The sequence below is a fragment of the Bos javanicus genome, chromosome 5 (assembly GCF_032452875.1).
Source record: "Bos javanicus breed banteng chromosome 5, ARS-OSU_banteng_1.0, whole genome shotgun sequence".
Classification (NCBI taxonomy): Eukaryota; Metazoa; Chordata; class Mammalia; order Artiodactyla; family Bovidae; genus Bos; species Bos javanicus.
The window spans coordinates 120,496,656-120,513,413 of NC_083872.1; the positions used below are offsets into that span (position 1 = coordinate 120,496,656).

Genomic DNA, 16,758 nt, shown 5'->3' on the forward strand with positions numbered 1-16,758 from the left:
TCATCAAGAGGCTCTTTACTTCCTCTTTCTGATATAGGGTGGTGTCATCTGCATATTTGAGGTTACTGATATTTCTGTCTGCAGTCTTGACTCCAGCTTATGCTTCATCCAGCCCGGGATTTCACATGACGTACTCTGCATAGAAGTTAAACAAGCAGGTTGATAATATACAGCTTTGACGTACTCCTTTCCCAATTTGGAACCAGTCTATTGTTCCATGTTCGGTTCTAACTGTTGCTTCTTGACCTGCATACGGATTTCTCAGGAGGCAGGTAAAGTGGTCTGGTATTCCCAACTTGCCGAGGTCCAGCCCCGGCTGATCCAGGGTATTTGAAGGGGAGATGGCGTCGGCGACTATTTATTTATTTATCAAAGATATAAAGAGTAATAGAATGAGGATAGCTCACTAGGAAAATTCAGTGGAGAAAAGAAGCTGAGTAGCTTGGTTTACGCGGGAGACCAATAAAACTTCAAGACAACAAGTTTGCACCACTTACGTAGGCCGCAGGTGTCCTTCCGTTCTCCCGAAGGAGAGGAGACACTGAGGCCTCCCCGGTCGGATCTTAGAAGCCCAGGCATAATTAGTACGCGTGGTGGGTTCCGCGCTCCAGATGGAGACTCAGCTGGACGTTAAAGGGAAGAATGACATGGGGAGACCAAGCGTTGGTGAGCAAGGCCCGTAGCTTTATTTTCAACAGGGGCTTTTATACCCTAAGTTACACATAGAGGATAATAGGGGATGCAAAGTCAGCAGTTTTTGATCCTTATCAAAAACCAGGGTTTCTTTCCTGCAAATTTATCGTATACAAATGGTTTAGGTGATTTACATCATCTTCTGGCCAGAAGGCCTATTAACATTTTATGACTCTTGACAAAGACTTATCAACAAAGACTTGTTTTCTCTAAGAGTAATTATTTTAAGGTTTGGCACCATCTTCCAAAGATAAAATTGCATTCCTATAGGGCGGATGTGTAATGGGTTTACAACAAAGGAAAGAATTTATTACCTTAAGGGTCTAAAGTTACTAACACCAAGGCCACTACTTATTTTTTCTACATACCAACTGTATTAATTAATACACATTCAAGGATACAATTCAGGGGATGTGGAAACTTGGCAACAAGCATTGGCTCATCAATGAAATCCTTTACTAGTTTATTCTGACAGTTTCTAACTCTCTGAGAGGTTCTAAGCTATTTGAATATCTTAAGCTTCCTGTGCCTCTCGAGGCTGGGAGACTGTAAACAATCGTATGCATAGCTGTAGGAGTCTGGGTGAACTTGTCAGGTGAGTTAGAGAGCCACCTGAGGGGTTTGGATTTAAACACTCCTAATTGCCCAGGAACTTTATGAACTGGAGCTGTAAGTTAACTCTTTGACAGAGAGAGCGAGATGGTGGTGGGGGACAGCCCCCAGTAAAGTCAGAGGTGAGAGCACAAAGCAATAAAGTATGCAGACTCTGGTTTTTGGGGGGTAGATGCTCGAGAATATCCGGGGGACTCCTGAGGCTTGATCCCGCCTTTGCGTATGCCGAGCCTCCTTCCTCATGACCTTTGTCACAAGTGGAATGCCTCACTGGCTCCCGGCATCTCCCCCTTTTTTATTTCTTAAAACAGCCAGATGTAGCTCAGTCGCGAGCCTCTGAATGCTCTGCCGAAGAATCCTGACAATACAAGGAAGAATGATTATTAGAAGCAAAATTAAAACAGCCACCGCAGCATAGCTAAGGACATTAGACAGAATATTCTCTCCTGAGAAGTAGTTAGAGAAAGTATGGAAGAAGTCATTTGCTGTTCCAGCGGCAGTAAAATCTAATCGGGAGTGTTCCATGGTTGCTATTTGATTGTGAAGCTTGCCTAAGTCTAAACCAATGTCAGAGCTGTTCCAGATACCTGAAATACGGTTTTTAATCTTTTCCCATTCAAAATCTGTCTTATTTACTTTCAGGGGTGTTACACATATCCACCGGTAGTCAGCACGACAGGACAATGCCATTTTCACCTTTAAAGCCTGCAATTCAGTCCCAATATGTATTACTGCTTCCTCTAGGGCGTCTACCCTCATTTCTAATTTTCTGTCTATAGCTTCCTGTGTTGCCAATGCTAAAGAAACATTTTTGGACATAGAATCAACATATTGAGCAGTATGTACTTGTTGAGTCAATGATATTGCTGCCACAGTAACAGAAGTAATTGCACTTATCAAAGCTGCTATTCCCAAGATAAGTAAGCCCACAAACCATCGTGTTCGCATTAAATCCTTTAGTTGTTGTAATACAGCAAGAGCATAATTCAATAAGTGGTTACATCATAAGATAAGGTGGACGTTGTAACATTACAAAGGAGCAAACATTATATTGAGGGTTTGAACAAGATGAGAGCATACATTGTTCACAACACCACCACAAAGGAGCAAACATTATATTGAGGGTTTAAACAAGATGAACTGGGGAGCAGCTGTAGGCATCGGCCCGGGGGAGCAGTGTCCCCAGCAGCAGGAGGCAGAACGCGAGAGGCAGGCTGTGGGCCGAGGCGTCTACGGCGGGCGGAGGGGCGGGGTTCGCGGACTCCGGCTTGGCTCGCGTTCCCTCTTGCCGGCGGGAACGCGCTGGTCTGGACTGCATTCCGCGGGCGCGCTTTCCTCTCTGGCCCTCACTCGCCGCACAGACTTCCTTGCTCTAGGTCGCGGGGTGCAGCGAGGAGGGTGCGGGGCGCCGCTGGCTGCGCGGAGGCGAGAGCTGGCTGGGGGAGGGGGAGCGAGCGAGTGCGCGCGACGCGAACCTGGTCTTTGGGGAATGTGACATGACGAATTTTTCTGAGATCCAAATCAGAGAATCTGCATTCTGTAGAAATATACAAGCATACCCTCTCCCACAAGTTAGCAACACGTCTGGCCTTTTTCACTCTCCAGTAAGGAGGTCTTTGTACTTGACCAGGGGCCAAGTTGTAGCCTGTAATTCAGGCATCAAGTGACTCATCATTGTAGTCTGCCCCTGTGTTTACGTTTAAGTGATTAATTACAATTTGGACATAACTTTACTATTTGTCCAGCTGTTTTCCTAGGGATATGTTAATTTAGGTCTAATATTTAGTTTAGGTCTCTGTATAAATTTAAATAATAAATGTATAACCTCCTTATTTCATTTTGGTATACAGATATACCTAAATGCAAAATGTATTTATATATGTATTTATATATGGCAACAAGTATAAACTTATTGACATATATATAAATCAATATACTTGAATTAATCTTTATAATTAATATATTAATTAATATATATTACAGCAATACAACACGTACACAGCTAATACCAACCAACACAAACCAATGTACTGTAATAATACACGTCACACATATACAATTATACAGTATATAGAACATATATCATCACAGCACATCAATCCATACCAATTAATATCAGCCACACACACATATTACTGCAATATGTATTTAATTATACAGTATATATATGTATATATAGTATACATATTAATTTATATACAAATTAATTAAGTATAGATCTATAAATAGAATTAGGTATACCTTTATTATTTTATTTATACCCATACCTAATTAGCCAAACTGTAATTAGGCAAATATATTTATATTATGTATTTATAACAATATATAAAGTATTGTTAAATGTACCACCTGTATAGCATCCCCACCTCACATACCACTTTCTCTAATCCCACCAACTCATTTTCAGTAGTATGTGTTGGCCAGGAGCTGGGCCAGTCTTTCCCAGCAATGCTAAGAGACGTCTGTTCCTGTGTCCAATAGCCCTGGCATTTTATTCTCTTGAATTAAAAGATCTTTTAAAGGCCTTGGAGCTGTAATTTCCTGCACCCAAAAGGCTAGATCACTAGATCCAAATGTTTTGTGGCTCTTAACTTGAGAAGTCAAGTTTTTTCCTGTCTGATAATAAGGTAAAAGTAAAAGCTGTGTTACTCTTTGACCTTTATTAATTTGTACAGTTTTGGTAGGCAGTGAGATCAAGACTTTAATTTCTCAATATAATCAGAATCTACTACGCCATGCACCACCGAAATTTCTTTTCTTTCTTTCTTTTTTTTTTTTAAAGAAATCGAGCTATGCCCCAGGACAAATCTTACAATGTCCTCGGGTAGGGGGCCAGCCACTCCCGTTGGAATTGGAGTAAGCGGCACATCAGGGGTTAATATTGTTGCTAAATCCCCTGGCGGTTTCGCTTTTCTCCTAGCCTGGGTGAGACCCCCCACCCCCACCCCCAGGGGGTTTTCTCTAAGAAGCGCGCTCTGCATATTGTATACTAAAAGCTCCTTTGTTTAAAAAACTTTTTATCTTCTTCAGGCTTAGGCAACGCTTTGGGCTTTGGGGGCAAAGTGGGGAACTCCTGGGTCCTGGGAGGCACAAACAGAGGCGGTGGCGATCGCCTTAAATCAGAAAGTGGTGGATAAGTTTTTTAAAGGTTTGCCCAGAGGGGGAGGGAGCTCGCCAGGGCGCTGGGCCGCAGCGTCCTGTAAGCCCTCTCCTTCCTCCCGAGGTAAAGCACTTTCTCCCTCCTTTTTTTTTTTTTTTTTTTCAATAGCAGAAATTATGATCTGTGTAGAAAGTGAAGGAAGACTCACCACCATCCACCGCTATAGCCTCTCCCATAGGCTATTTAACAGCCTCATGACAGGGGTCCAGGACGTTTCTAATCATATTTCACAGAGCCAATAAACATTTGTCTATTCTTAGATGCAGAGAAACCCATTTTTAAAATTTTTTTTGAGAATATTTTTATTTATTTTGTAACCTCTTTACCCTGGCTAAACTGCAGAGGGGACTAGAAAAGAAGCCTCAAGGTGAGGATCAAATTTATCTCGGAACTAGAGAAAACCCTTCTCCGGGAGACTCCTAGCGGAGGCCCTTTACCCCCACGTGGAGGAGGAGGCATGGGGGGATGGGAGCGTCCCCTATTTCTCCTCTCCTGTTCCGGAGATCCTTTAACTGCTTGGTGACTAAATTTTACGGACGGTCTGATCGGGGATGTTTCCCTCAAGCTCCTAGGAGCGGATGGTCTGATTAGGGATGTTTTTTCTTAAACTTTTAGGAGCATCTTTAGCTAAAAAAGACCAATCCTCATCAGAATGGTATCGAGCTGTTGTTTTTTCTAAATCTTTTTTATCTTGAGGGGAGAGTTGATCTTTTTTCTCATCCCTATTTTTTACGTGCTCATTGGCAGTCATAGCGGCTAGCCATTCATTTAGCTGCCGATAGCTAGGTATAGCCTCTTCATTTTCACTTTCCTTTATAACAGGTACCTTTTCAGATTCGCTTTCCTCTTTAACAGGTACCTTTTCAAATTCATGAGCTGGATCTAAAGCATCTCTAGTCATATTCCACAGAGGAAAGGTCTAAGTAGGGATTTTCTCCAAGCCGTGCTGAACACAATAAGCTCTTAGCTGTTTCCCTACTTTTTCCCAGATATCTAGTTAACAGTGACCTGTTGTAGAAACCAAGGGCAGTGGTCTTGTACAAATGTAAAAAATGATTGAATGGTAGATTTTTTAACTTTGATTTCTCTTTTACTTAATAACTGTAAAATTACTCCTATAAAGAGCTGTCTTTCATTTGATTTAGTGTTACCCATGTCAGAAAATTAAGTATAGTAAAAGATTTTGCTTTTAGCTATCAAAAGATTAGGCCTTTTTTGTCAGCCTTTTTAGAAACCGTTTTTTCTCTCTAACTCTTCAACACTTTCAACACTTCCCACTCCTCTCGCCCTGTCTATTCTACAGGGGGATCTGCAGCACCCTAAGTGGGATCCTATCCGTCCCGAAAACTCAACACTGGGGGAATGGGGTTGGGGGCTTACCTTCGAAAAGCCTGTCTCGGGCGCCACCTGCGGGGGTCCAGCCCCGGCTGATCCAGGGTATTCGAAGGGGAGATGGCGTCGGCGACTATTTATTTATTTATCAAAGATATAAAGAGTAATAGAATGAGGATAGCTCACTAGGAAAATTCAGTGGAGAAAAGAAGCTGAGTAGCTTGGTTTACGCGGGAGACCAATAAAACTTCAAGACAACAAGTTTGCACCACTTACGTAGGCCGCAGGCGTCCTTCCGTTCTCCCGAAGGAGAGGAGACACTGAGGCCTCCCCGGTCGGATCTTAGAAGCCCAGGCATAATTAGTAAGCATGGTGGGTTCCACGCTCCAGATGGAGACTCAGCTGGACGTTAAAGGGAAGAATGACATGGGGAGACCAAGCGTTGGTGAGCAAGGCCCGTAGCTTTATTTTCAACAGGGGCTTTTATACCCTAAGTTACACATAGAGGATAATAGGGGATGCAAAGTCAGCAGTTTTTGATCCTTATCAAAAACCAGGGTTTCTTTCCTGCAAATTTATCGTATACAAATGGTTTAGGTGATTTACATCATCTTCTGGCCAGAAGGCCTATTAACATTTTATGACTCTTGACAAAGACTTATCAACAAAGACTTGTTTTCTCTAAGAGTAATTATTTTAAGGTTTGGCACCATCTTCCAAAGATAAAATTGCATTCCTATAGGGCGGATGTGTAATGGGTTTACAACAAAGGAAAGAATTTATTACCTTAAGGGTCTAAAGTTACTAACACCAAGGCCACTACTTATTTTTTCTACATACCAACTGTATTAATTAATACACATTCAAGGATACAATTCAGGGGATGTGGAAACTTGGCAACAAGCATTGGCTCATCAATGAAATCCTTTACTAGTTTATTCTGACAGTTTCTAACTCTCTGAGAGGTTCTAAGCTATTTGAATATCTTAAGCTTCCTGTGCCTCTCGAGGCTGGGAGACTGTAAACAATCGTATGCATAGCTGTAGGAGTCTGGGTGAACTTGTCAGGTGAGTCAGAGAGCCACCTGAGGGGTTTGGATTTAAACACTCCTAATTGCCCAGGAACTTTATGAACTGGAGCTGTAAGTTAACTCTTTGACAGAGAGAGCGAGATGGTGGTGGGGGACAGCCCCCAGTAAAGTCAGAGGTGAGAGCACAAAGCAATAAAGTATGCAGACTCTGGTTTTTGGGGGGTAGATGCTCAAGAATATCCGGGGGACTCCTGAGGCTCGATCCCGCCTTTGCGTATGCCGAGCCTCCTTCCTCATGACCTTTGTCACGAGTGGAATGCCTCACAGGCTCCCGGCACCAACTCTTTAAGAATTTTACACAGTTTGTCGTGATCCACACAGTCAAAGGCTTTAGTGTACTTTTCTCGAATTCTTTTGCCTTTTCTATGCTTTTTTTTATGATCCAATGGATGTTGGCAATTTGATCTCCAGTTCCTCTGCTTTTTCTAAAGCCAGCTTGAATATTTGGAAGTTCTCGGTTCAGGTACTGTTGAAGTCTAGCTTGGCAAATTTTGAGCATTACTTTGCTAGCATGTGAGATGAGTGCAATTGTGCAGTAGTTCGAACATTCTTTGGCATTGCCCTTCATTGGAATTAGAATGAAGACTGATCTTTTCTAGTCCTGTGACCACTGCTGAGTTTTCCAAATTTAATGGCATATAGAGTGCAGCACTTTCTCAGCATCATCTTTCAGGATTTGAAATACCTCAAAGGGAACTCCATCACCTCCACTACCTTTGTTTGCAGTGATGCTTCCTAAGGCCCGCTTGACTGCGCTCCAAGTTGTCTGGCTCTAGGTGAGTGATCACACCACCATGGTTATCTGGGTCATTAAGATCTGTTTTGTACAGTTCTTCTGTGTATTCTTGCCACTTATTAATATCTTCTGCTTCTGTTAGGTCCATACCATTTCTGTCCTTTATTGTGCCCATCTTTGCATGAAATGTTCCTTTGGTATCTCTAATTTTCTTGAAGGGGACTCTAGTCTTTTTCCCATTGTTTACTTAGGAAGGCTTTCTTATCTCTCCTTGTTGTTCTTTGGAACTCTGCATTCAGATGGGTATATCTTTCCTTTTCTCCTTTGCCTTTCACTTCTCTTCTTTTCTCAGCTATTTGTAAGACCTCCTCAGACAACCATTTTGCCTTTTTGCATTTTTTTTTCCTAGGGGATTGTTTTGATCAACACCTCCTGTACAATATTATGAACATCCATCCATAGTTCTTCGGGCACTGCATCAGATCTAGTCCCTTGGATGTATTTGTCACTTCCACTGTATCATCATAAGGGATTTGATTTACACAACTAGTAAATCATCTGCCTGCAACGCAGGTGACCCCGGTTCAATTTCTGGGTCGGGAAGATCTGCTGGAGAAGGGATAGGCCACCCACTCCAATATTCTTGGGCTTCCCTGGTGGCTCAGTTGGTAAAGAATCTGCCTGCAATGCAGGAGACCCGGGTTTGATCCCTGGGTTGTGAAGATCCCCTGGAGAAGGGAACAGTTACCCACTCCAGTAGTCTGGCCTGGAGATTTCCAGGGACTATACAGGCAATGGGGTGGCAGAGAATCAGACACGACTGAGCAATTTGCACTTTCATAACTGAATGGTCTAGTGGTTTTCCCTATTTTCTTCAAGTCTGAATTTTGCAATAAGAAGTTCATGATCTGAGCCACAGTCAGCTCCTGGTCTTGTTTTTCCTGACTGTATAGAGCTTCTGTTGGAGAAGACAATGGCAACCTTCGGGGAGCCAGCGTGAGGACCTCCGCCCATGGCAAAGGTCACGAGGAAGGAAGCTGGACATACGCAAAGGCGGGATCGGGCCTCAGGAGTCCCCCCGGAAATTCTGGAGCATCTACCCCCAAAACCAGAGCCTGCCTACTTTACTGCTTTGTGTTCTCACCTACACCTCTGACTTTACGGGGGGCTGTCCCCCACCACCTCTTTTGGAGAAGAAGTTAACTTAGAGCTCCAGTTAATAATAATTCCTGGGTGTGACAGGAGTGTTTTAACCTACAAACTCCTCTGAAGGTTCTCTAGCCTGCCTGACAGGCTTGTCCGGCCACATGTGATTGTTCACAGCCTCCCAACCATGAGAGGCACGAGATGCTTTAAACCTTCTAAAAACAGGTGCTTTAGAGAAGTTAGAAAACTATTAGTATAGTATAGTGGGCTGATTAGAAATTGTATTGGTCAAGGGTTTTTCATTTGTTGAGCCAATGTTTACGGCTACATCTCCATATCCCTTGCCCCTTATACACATTAATGAATATAACTAACATATAAGAGAAATAAGTGTTAACCTTTGATATTAATCACGTTAGACCTTAAGCTAAGTAAATTCTTAATTAAAATCCACTACACCCCCACCCTATAGGAATGTAAGTTTATCTGGTGCCTTCGGAAGGTGGCGTCTGTTTTAAGAAAAATTACCCCTGGAGAAATAAGTGTTCTGGTGCACTGACCGCTGTCACAAGGAGAGGGTCATAAATCGTCAGCAGGCCCCCTGGCCAGAAGATGATGTAACACCCCTAAGACCTCTGTATACATTTGTATGGAGCATCCGACTTTAATAAAATCGTGACTTTTGTGTAACATCTCAGTGTATAAAAACAGACCCTGGACAAATAAAAAATGGGATCAGTTCCTCAAAAGACTTTCTCTCACCTTCTGGCTGAATTCCCATCTGGGGCGTGAAGGCTTGTCAAGCCTACTAATTATGCCTGGGCTTCTAAGATCTGACCGGGGAGGCCTTAGTGTCTCCTCTCCTTCGGGAGAACGGGAGGATGCCTGCGGCCTACGTAGGTGATGCAAATTCCTTGCCTTGGAATTTTACTAGCTTTCCACGTAAACCAAATTATTCAGCCTCTTTTCTCCACTGAATTTTCCTACTGAGCTATCCTCATTCTATTACTCTTTATATCTCTAATTAATATTTAATTAAAGCTATCGTATCCTGATCGCCAAAGCCATCTCTCCTTCAAATTTCCCTGGGTCCACCGGGGCTGGACCCCGGCAGCAACCCACTCCAGTACTCTTGCCTGGAAAGTCCCATGGGCGGAGGAGCCTGGTGGGCTGCAGTCCATGGGGTTGCTGGGGGTCGGACACGACTGAGCAACTTCACTTTCACTTTTCACTTTCATGCATTGGAGAAGGAAATGACAACCCACTCCAGTGTTCTTGCCTGGAGAGTCCCAGGGACTGGGGAGCCTGGTGGGCTGCCGTCTGTGGGGTCGCAGAGAGTCAGACATGAACTGAAGTGACTTAGCAGCAGCATAGAGCTTCTCCATCTTCAGCTGCAACGTTATCAGTCAGTTCAGCCGCTCAGTCATGTCTGACTCTTTGCAGCCCCATAGACCCCAGCACGCCAGGCCTCCCTATCCATCACCAACTCCCAGAGCTTGCTCAAACTCATGTCCATTGAGTCTGTGATGCCATCCAAGCATCTCGTCCTCTGTCGTCCCCTTCTCCTCCTGCCGTAAGTCTTTCCCAGCATCAGGGTCTTTTCCAATGAGTCAGTTCTTCGCATCAGGTGGATTGGAGCTTCAGCTTCACCATTAGTCCTTCCAGTGAATAGTCAGGACTGATTTCCTTTAGGATTGACTGGTTTGATCTCCTTGCAGTCCAAGGGACTCTCAAGAGTCTTCTCAAACACCACAGTTCAAAAGCATCAATTCTTTGGCACACAGCCTTCTTTATAGTCCAACTCTCACATCCATACACGACTACTGGAAAAACCATAGCTTTGACTAGATGGACCTTTGTCAGTAAAGTAATGTCTGTGCTTTTTAATATGCTGTCTAGGTTGGATCATGGGATTCCCTGGTGGCTTAGACGGTAAAGCGTCTGCCCGCAATGCGGGAGACCTGGGTTCGATCCTTGGGTTGGGAAGATCCCCTGGAGAAGGAAATGGCAACCCACTCCAGTATTCTTGCCTAGAAAATCCCATGGAGGGAGGAGCCTCGTGGGCTACAGTTCATGGGGTCGCAAAGAGTCGGACACGACTTCACTTTCACTTTCTACTTCACTTTCACTTTCTTTAGGTTGGTAATAGCTGTTCTTCCAAGGAGCAAGCGTCTTTTAATTTCATGGCTGCAGTCACCATCTGAAGTGATTTTGGAGCCAAGAAAATAAAGTCTGTCACTGTTTCTGTCGTTTCCCCATCTCTTTGCCATGAAGTGATGGGACTGGATGCCATGATCTTCGTTTTTTTTAATGTTTTTAAGCCAGCTTTTTCACCCTCCTCTTTCACTTTCATCAAGAGGCTCTTTAGTTCCTTTTCGCTTTCTGCCATAAGGGTGGTGTCATAAGGACACAAATCTCCAGTGTGTAGCTTCAGTGCTTTATGCATGAGTACACACCACATTTCTAGCCCTTAGTCGAGGAGGGAACTTCAGTAGCATCTGATGGCTCCCTCCTGTTGTACCCAGTCAATTCTGACACACCAAAACCCGGGGAGTCTAGGCGTCTTTGCACTGAACTCCACTCTGTCTGGGTGCTCAGGATTGATGCTCATCACCTTGCTAGTCATTAAACACCACAGGAGCGGGACTTTCCCTCGTGGTCCAGTGGCTAAGCCTTCACACTCCTACAGCAGGAGTCCTGGGCTCGATCCCTGGTGCAGGAACTAGATGTGCGTGGTACAACTAAGAGTTCAAACGACATAAAGACCCCACATACAATGAAAATCCTGTGTGCTGCAACTACAACCCAGTGCAACCAAGTAAATATCTATTTAATTTAAAAACCCCACAGGAGCAGAGATGAGTCCCCTCTATTGATCCGTGCCCCAGCCCTATGCCAGTAAAGGCTTGTGGAACTAGTGAGGCGATGCTCACAACCCAGCTGGGCAACCAGGTGCCTGCAGGTTGCGCCTGAGGGTTGGCATTCCTTCAGTCTTGCTGGAGTTTGGATGTGATACAGAGATCGTGCACCTGCTTCCATTCCTGTCTGTCCTCATCCTGAAACCAAGGCACCCTGAGGTGCCTGCAGGCCCCCTGGAGGAGGGTGCAGGGGGCAGGGGGTGGGCACGTCCAGAGCACTTGTGCACGTGTGTCCTCCCTATGCCAGCCTCAGAGGGGCAGTTCCAGGATGCAGTGGGATTTGGGCATGGCTAGTGCAGCGCCCAAGCCAGACAAGAAGTGACGGGTCACACGGAGAACACAGAAGGGGCCCCTGCACCTAGACACATGCCCTCCACACGTCCCGTTCACACGTCCAACCAGCAAGACTGCTTCTGGCTGCAAGTAACAGACAAGCCAGTAGCCGCGGTTTAGGAGGCTGGTTTGTCTTCTCACACTATGAGCTCCGGAGGGACACGGCTGGGGACGCTGATTAGCAGCTGCACAGTGTCTGGTCAGGGCCAGCAATGACACAGCATCGTCCTCACCATCTCCAGGGATGATGCTGAACAAGACCCTGGGCTCCAGCAGATGCCCTGAGCTTTCTCTGACAAGGATCCTTGGTTACACACCCTTCTCGGGCCAATCACTGGATTGCGAGTGGCTAAGACTGGCTTCCACTCTCCTGGGACCGGGAGAGGCTGCATCTGAGAGGTCAAGAGGTCTCAGCCCACCAACAAAAGGGTGGACTCCATCAGTAGGAGGGGATGGCTGTTTGGGCCACATGAAGACAGCACAGCCACTCTTCTCACTGAACCATGAGTGAGCAGGGGCCCTGATATCAGGACACACACAGGTGACCCGTGAGGGCTACACGCTGCTGTGCAGATGCATGCAGTGGGCAGTCAGGGGGCACTTTCTTCAGAGAAGGTGCCAGACAGCGTCAAGGATGGGCATCTTGGCCCGCTGCCAGGGCTAAGGGACGAGGGCATGGGTGAGGCATGGCAGGCCACCCGAGGAGTCTGGGTTCTGAGCACAATGGGAAGCCTGCAGTTCTGAGCAGACGGAGCCAAACCGGCACATCTCTTAAGCGAGTACTTTGGTGGAGAATGGCTCCTGTGAGGGCAGAGGTGAAGCCAGGAGACTGCAAACGTGTGCGCAGGCAGGAAGCTCGGAGCTTTGGAGGAGGCGCCAAGGGCCGAGGGCGGCCTCTGGAGCTGCTGCTGTGCCTTCTGGGAGCGGGGCCCCCAGCCCACGTCACCACGCCGGCTGACCACTCCACCACGCAGGATGCGCGGCTCCTCACCCAACTGCAGACAGGCTTCTCAGAGCCAGGCAGGTCTGGCTCCTGTGCTTCTCCGCCGGGGAAAACCTGGCTCTTTCGGGCGCTGTGTTCTCAGGGTCTGGTCTCTGCCACTCTCTCGCCCCCTCCCCACCCTCCCCTGGCACACAGAAGCCCCTAGTGCTGCTCCGGCGAACGCTGTGCCGCACTCGCCGCCACGCTTGTGTGCAGACACAAGCGATCACCAGGGGGAGGAAGGTGGCCCTCTCTCAGGCTGGGCAACCTCAGGCAAGTCGCTGGACTCTCCATGCCTCAGGCTCCTCACGTGTAACAGGGAGAAAAACACCTAGCTCAGGGCTCTCACAAGGATCACACAAATTATCACACAAGTGTCAGCTGGTGTTATTAGAGTTCTCGGGTACAAACCACCTCCACACCCCCACAGCACAGCCAGGAACCCCAGACGGCCTCCGTCTGCACCCTCAGGGCTGGAACTCGGGGCAGTGGCAGCAGGACGGCCGGGGGGTGCAGCTGGGCTGGCAGCAGACCTGCAGGGTGGGGTCCTCACCCTGCGCCATCTGGCTGGGTCCGAAGGTCATGGCAGCATCAAACTGGGCCTTGAGCAGCTCAAGTTGCTTCATTGCCAGCAGCGCCTCTGGGGCAACCTCATCCACACTGTCCAGAAGGTTGTAGTTCTCACCAGGGTCCTCAGACAGGTCAAAGAGCAGCGGGGGCTCATGGGCAGTCAGAGGATTAGAGGCATGGCAGGCAGGGTCTGCAGTGGTGTCGCTGTGGACAGAGCCTGGGGAGGGGCGCACATCTGTGCACAGGGCAGGGGGGCTGGGCTCGGGGGCTGGGAGGGGTGGGCGGGGCTGGGGGAGAGGAGGTTACCCTGGGTAAAGAAGTGTGCCTTGTACTTCCCGCTCCGCACAGCAAAGACCCCTCGGACCTCATCCGGGTAGGCCGAGTAGAAGAAGAGGGTGTGCCGGGGGCTCTGGAGGCAGAGTCGGGGGGTCTGCACGTGCCCAGCACTGTCTGCTCCGTGCTGGGCCCTGGGCGTGCACTGGCTCCCTGTCCACCCAGAAGCCCTTGGCTGGCACCTGTAGGATGCAGCTCAACAGAGGGTCCACCTGGCCCCAGGGACTTCAGGAGCTGCCCACACCCACTTCTGGGAGGGTGAGTGGCTGGTGGGGGTGGGGGGAAGGGAGGTCAGGATGGGGGTCGGGGGAGCTGTGGCTATGTGCTCACGGGCCCTACCTTGCCTGTGCCCAACAGCAGGGGGCTGAGGTCAACGCCATCCAAGGTGATGTTGGGCAGTTGGGCCCCCGCCAGGGCTGCCAGGGTGGGCAGCAGGTCCAGGGAGCTGGCCAGCTCATGGGTCACACCTGGGAGTAGAGGGCTGTACAGTCACTCCATTTGTGATCAGGGCCAGGAAGATGGGACCAGGAGTCCAGGAGCAGAAGGCCTGAAAACTGACCGGGAGCGATGTGACCTGGCCAGAAGGCCAAGGCAGGCTCTCGGACGCCCCCTTCGAAAGTGGTTCCTTTTCCACATCGCAGGAGGCCAGAGCAGCCACCATGGGACATCCGCATCGTCTCAGGCCTGGGACACACAGGGAGGACGTCAGCAATGAGGAGCCCAGGGTTTCCAGCCGGCCTCAGGGACCCCAGCCCCAGACCGATAAGTCACACATTTTGCACATAAATGGCCAGCACGTGTCTGTCCACTCCCTGTCTTCCCAAGACCAGCACCTCCATGTACTCACAGCTGCCAGGCTCCCACATGCACCCGGGTGTCACCATATATGGCCAACAACTCCCAAGACCCCCTTAGCCCACTAGGTTCTTGGCCAGCGTCAACATGGGAAGAGCAGCCCCCTGCCCCTGCTGAGTACCCGTTGTCCGCAGTGAAGAAGACGAGCGTCTCTCCAAGCAGCCCCAGGTCCCCAACAGCTGTCATCAGGGCCCCCACAGCCGCGTCCAGCTCCATCAGGGAGTCCCCAAATGGCCCTCGGCCTGAGTGCCCTGGGAAGCTCTGCCCACTGAACTGGGGGTAGTGGGTGTGCTGAGGATGGAGACTGGAGTTAGCACCAGGTAGGCGTCACGGGGAGCCCGGGCGGGGGGGCCACGGCCACTCACGTGGGAGGCGTAGTACAGGAAGAACGGGCGGCCTTGGTGTTGGGCGTCAGTCATGAGGTCGCGGGCAAAGGCCACGTAGCGGGCCTCGAGTCCAGGCAGCCAAGGGGGCTGTGCCTCCACCGACAGGTTGGCCAACAGTGGGATAGGGACCAGGCCCTGGTCGCAGATGCCTTCGCAGGGGGTGGCCGGGGGGAAGCAGGTCAGGTTCTGGCAAGGGCCCTGAGGGAGCAGCTCCTTCAGTGGTCTAGACTGCGGGGTGGGGCTCTGGGGTCAAGGGGAAGGACCCTGGTGGTTCCTACCTGGTCATGGGAGTATGGGATGCCCAGGAATCGATGGAAGCCGTGGTGGGGGGGCAGAAAGGCTCCCTCAGGCCCCACCCCAAGGTGCCACTTGCCAGCTATCCCTGTGAGGTAGCCTTGGGCAGCCAGGACCTCAGCCAAGGTCACCTCATCCAGGGGCAGGCCCCCTCGGGAGCTGGGCTCCAGAACTCCAGGGTACAAGCCCATCCGAACTGGGAGTCGGCCGGTCAGGAGGGCAGCCCTGCAGGGCAAGTCAGAGTCCATGTGACAGGGCAAAACCAAGATGCAGATAAGAAGGGGAGAGAGGAGAAAACAGAGACGTGAATTTCTCTATAGAGACAGAGACCCTGCTCCTCCCTCTGCACTCCGGAGTGAATCTGGGAGGAACCTAACAGTCAGGGGTGAGGGCTCCCGGCTCCCTTCCTCACCGGGAGGGTGTGCACAGAGACACAGGCACGTAGAAGTCTGTGAACCGCAGACCCCCTGCGGCCAACTGGTCCAGATTGGGAGTGGTGGAGCTGGGGTGCCCATAGGAGCCCAGGTCCCCGTAGCCCAGGTCATCAGCAAAGATCAGCAGGATGTTAGGTGGGCTGGCAGCAGCCAGACCTGCGGCCAAGGCCAGAGTGAGGGTCCACAGAGCCTCCATGGCTCACCGCACAGACAGGCCTGTAACAGAGACCCTTGGGAGAGAAGGCAAACTGGCTTCCGCAAGCTCTAACTCGGAGACCCCAGATTTGAGCGCTACCCACTCCCCAGACCCGGACATTAACCTCCCCCAAGAACCCAGGCTCAGGCACTACCCTCCGCTGAAACCCCAGACCCAAATACTCCCTCGACGGAGACAACCCCTTTCCAGATGCCTCGGCACCCGGAGACCCTCCACCCCAACAAAACCCAGGAGCCTGTAGCCCGGGATCTAACTCCCTGGAGACCCTAAAGGGCCAGGACACGTTCAGACTCTCAGGTGGAGATCTGACCATCTTCTACTAAAGGTCCCGCCTAGGCTCGTGGTCAGGGGGCAGAAGTCCCAGAACACTGACCCGCGGGGGCCCACGAAGCGGGACAAAAGCAGTTCAGGACCGAAGAGGTGGAAAGCGCAGGACACCAGCCAGCCGGGCCCTTCGGGAGCTTCCGCCTCGGCCCGGCCTGGCCCCGCCCCGCCCCGCCCCGCCCCCTGACCCGTGACTCCCGCGCGGCCCGCCCCGGGGCGGGGCACGGCGCTGGGAGGGAGGAGCACGCCGCTTGGGGGCGGGGCCCCTTCCGACAGGGGGCGGGGCGGGGCGGGGCGGGGCGGGGCGGGGCGGGGCGGGGCGGGGCGGGGCGGGGCGGGGCGG

The 16,758-nt window shown here is 49.7% G+C and overlaps 1 protein-coding gene across 3 annotated transcripts; it reads right to left on the reverse strand.

Annotated features, from left to right (window-relative positions):
• Nucleotides 1-13,365: 13,365 nt before the first annotated feature.
• ARSA (arylsulfatase A) lies at nt 13,366-16,588 on the reverse strand. 3 transcript variants are annotated; one of them, XM_061418990.1, is made up of 9 exons: nt 16,465-16,588; nt 15,853-16,090; nt 15,425-15,665; nt 15,126-15,344; nt 14,882-15,051; nt 14,465-14,589; nt 14,245-14,372; nt 13,879-13,981; nt 13,366-13,789 (listed from the first exon to the last, which is right to left on the reverse strand). In XM_061418990.1, the coding sequence occupies exons 2-9, from the start codon at nt 16,068-16,070 to the stop codon at nt 13,470-13,472; spliced, it is 1,524 nt and encodes a 507-aa protein (XP_061274974.1). In that variant the 5' UTR covers nt 16,071-16,090; nt 16,465-16,588; the 3' UTR covers nt 13,366-13,469. The 3 variants fall into 3 exon arrangements, with proteins under 3 accessions (XP_061274974.1, XP_061274975.1, XP_061274973.1); XM_061418991.1 differs by having other exon boundaries at nt 15,853-16,030; nt 16,465-16,579; XM_061418989.1 differs by having other exon boundaries at nt 15,853-16,104; nt 16,465-16,579.
• Between the last annotated feature and the right edge of the window lie 170 nt (nt 16,589-16,758).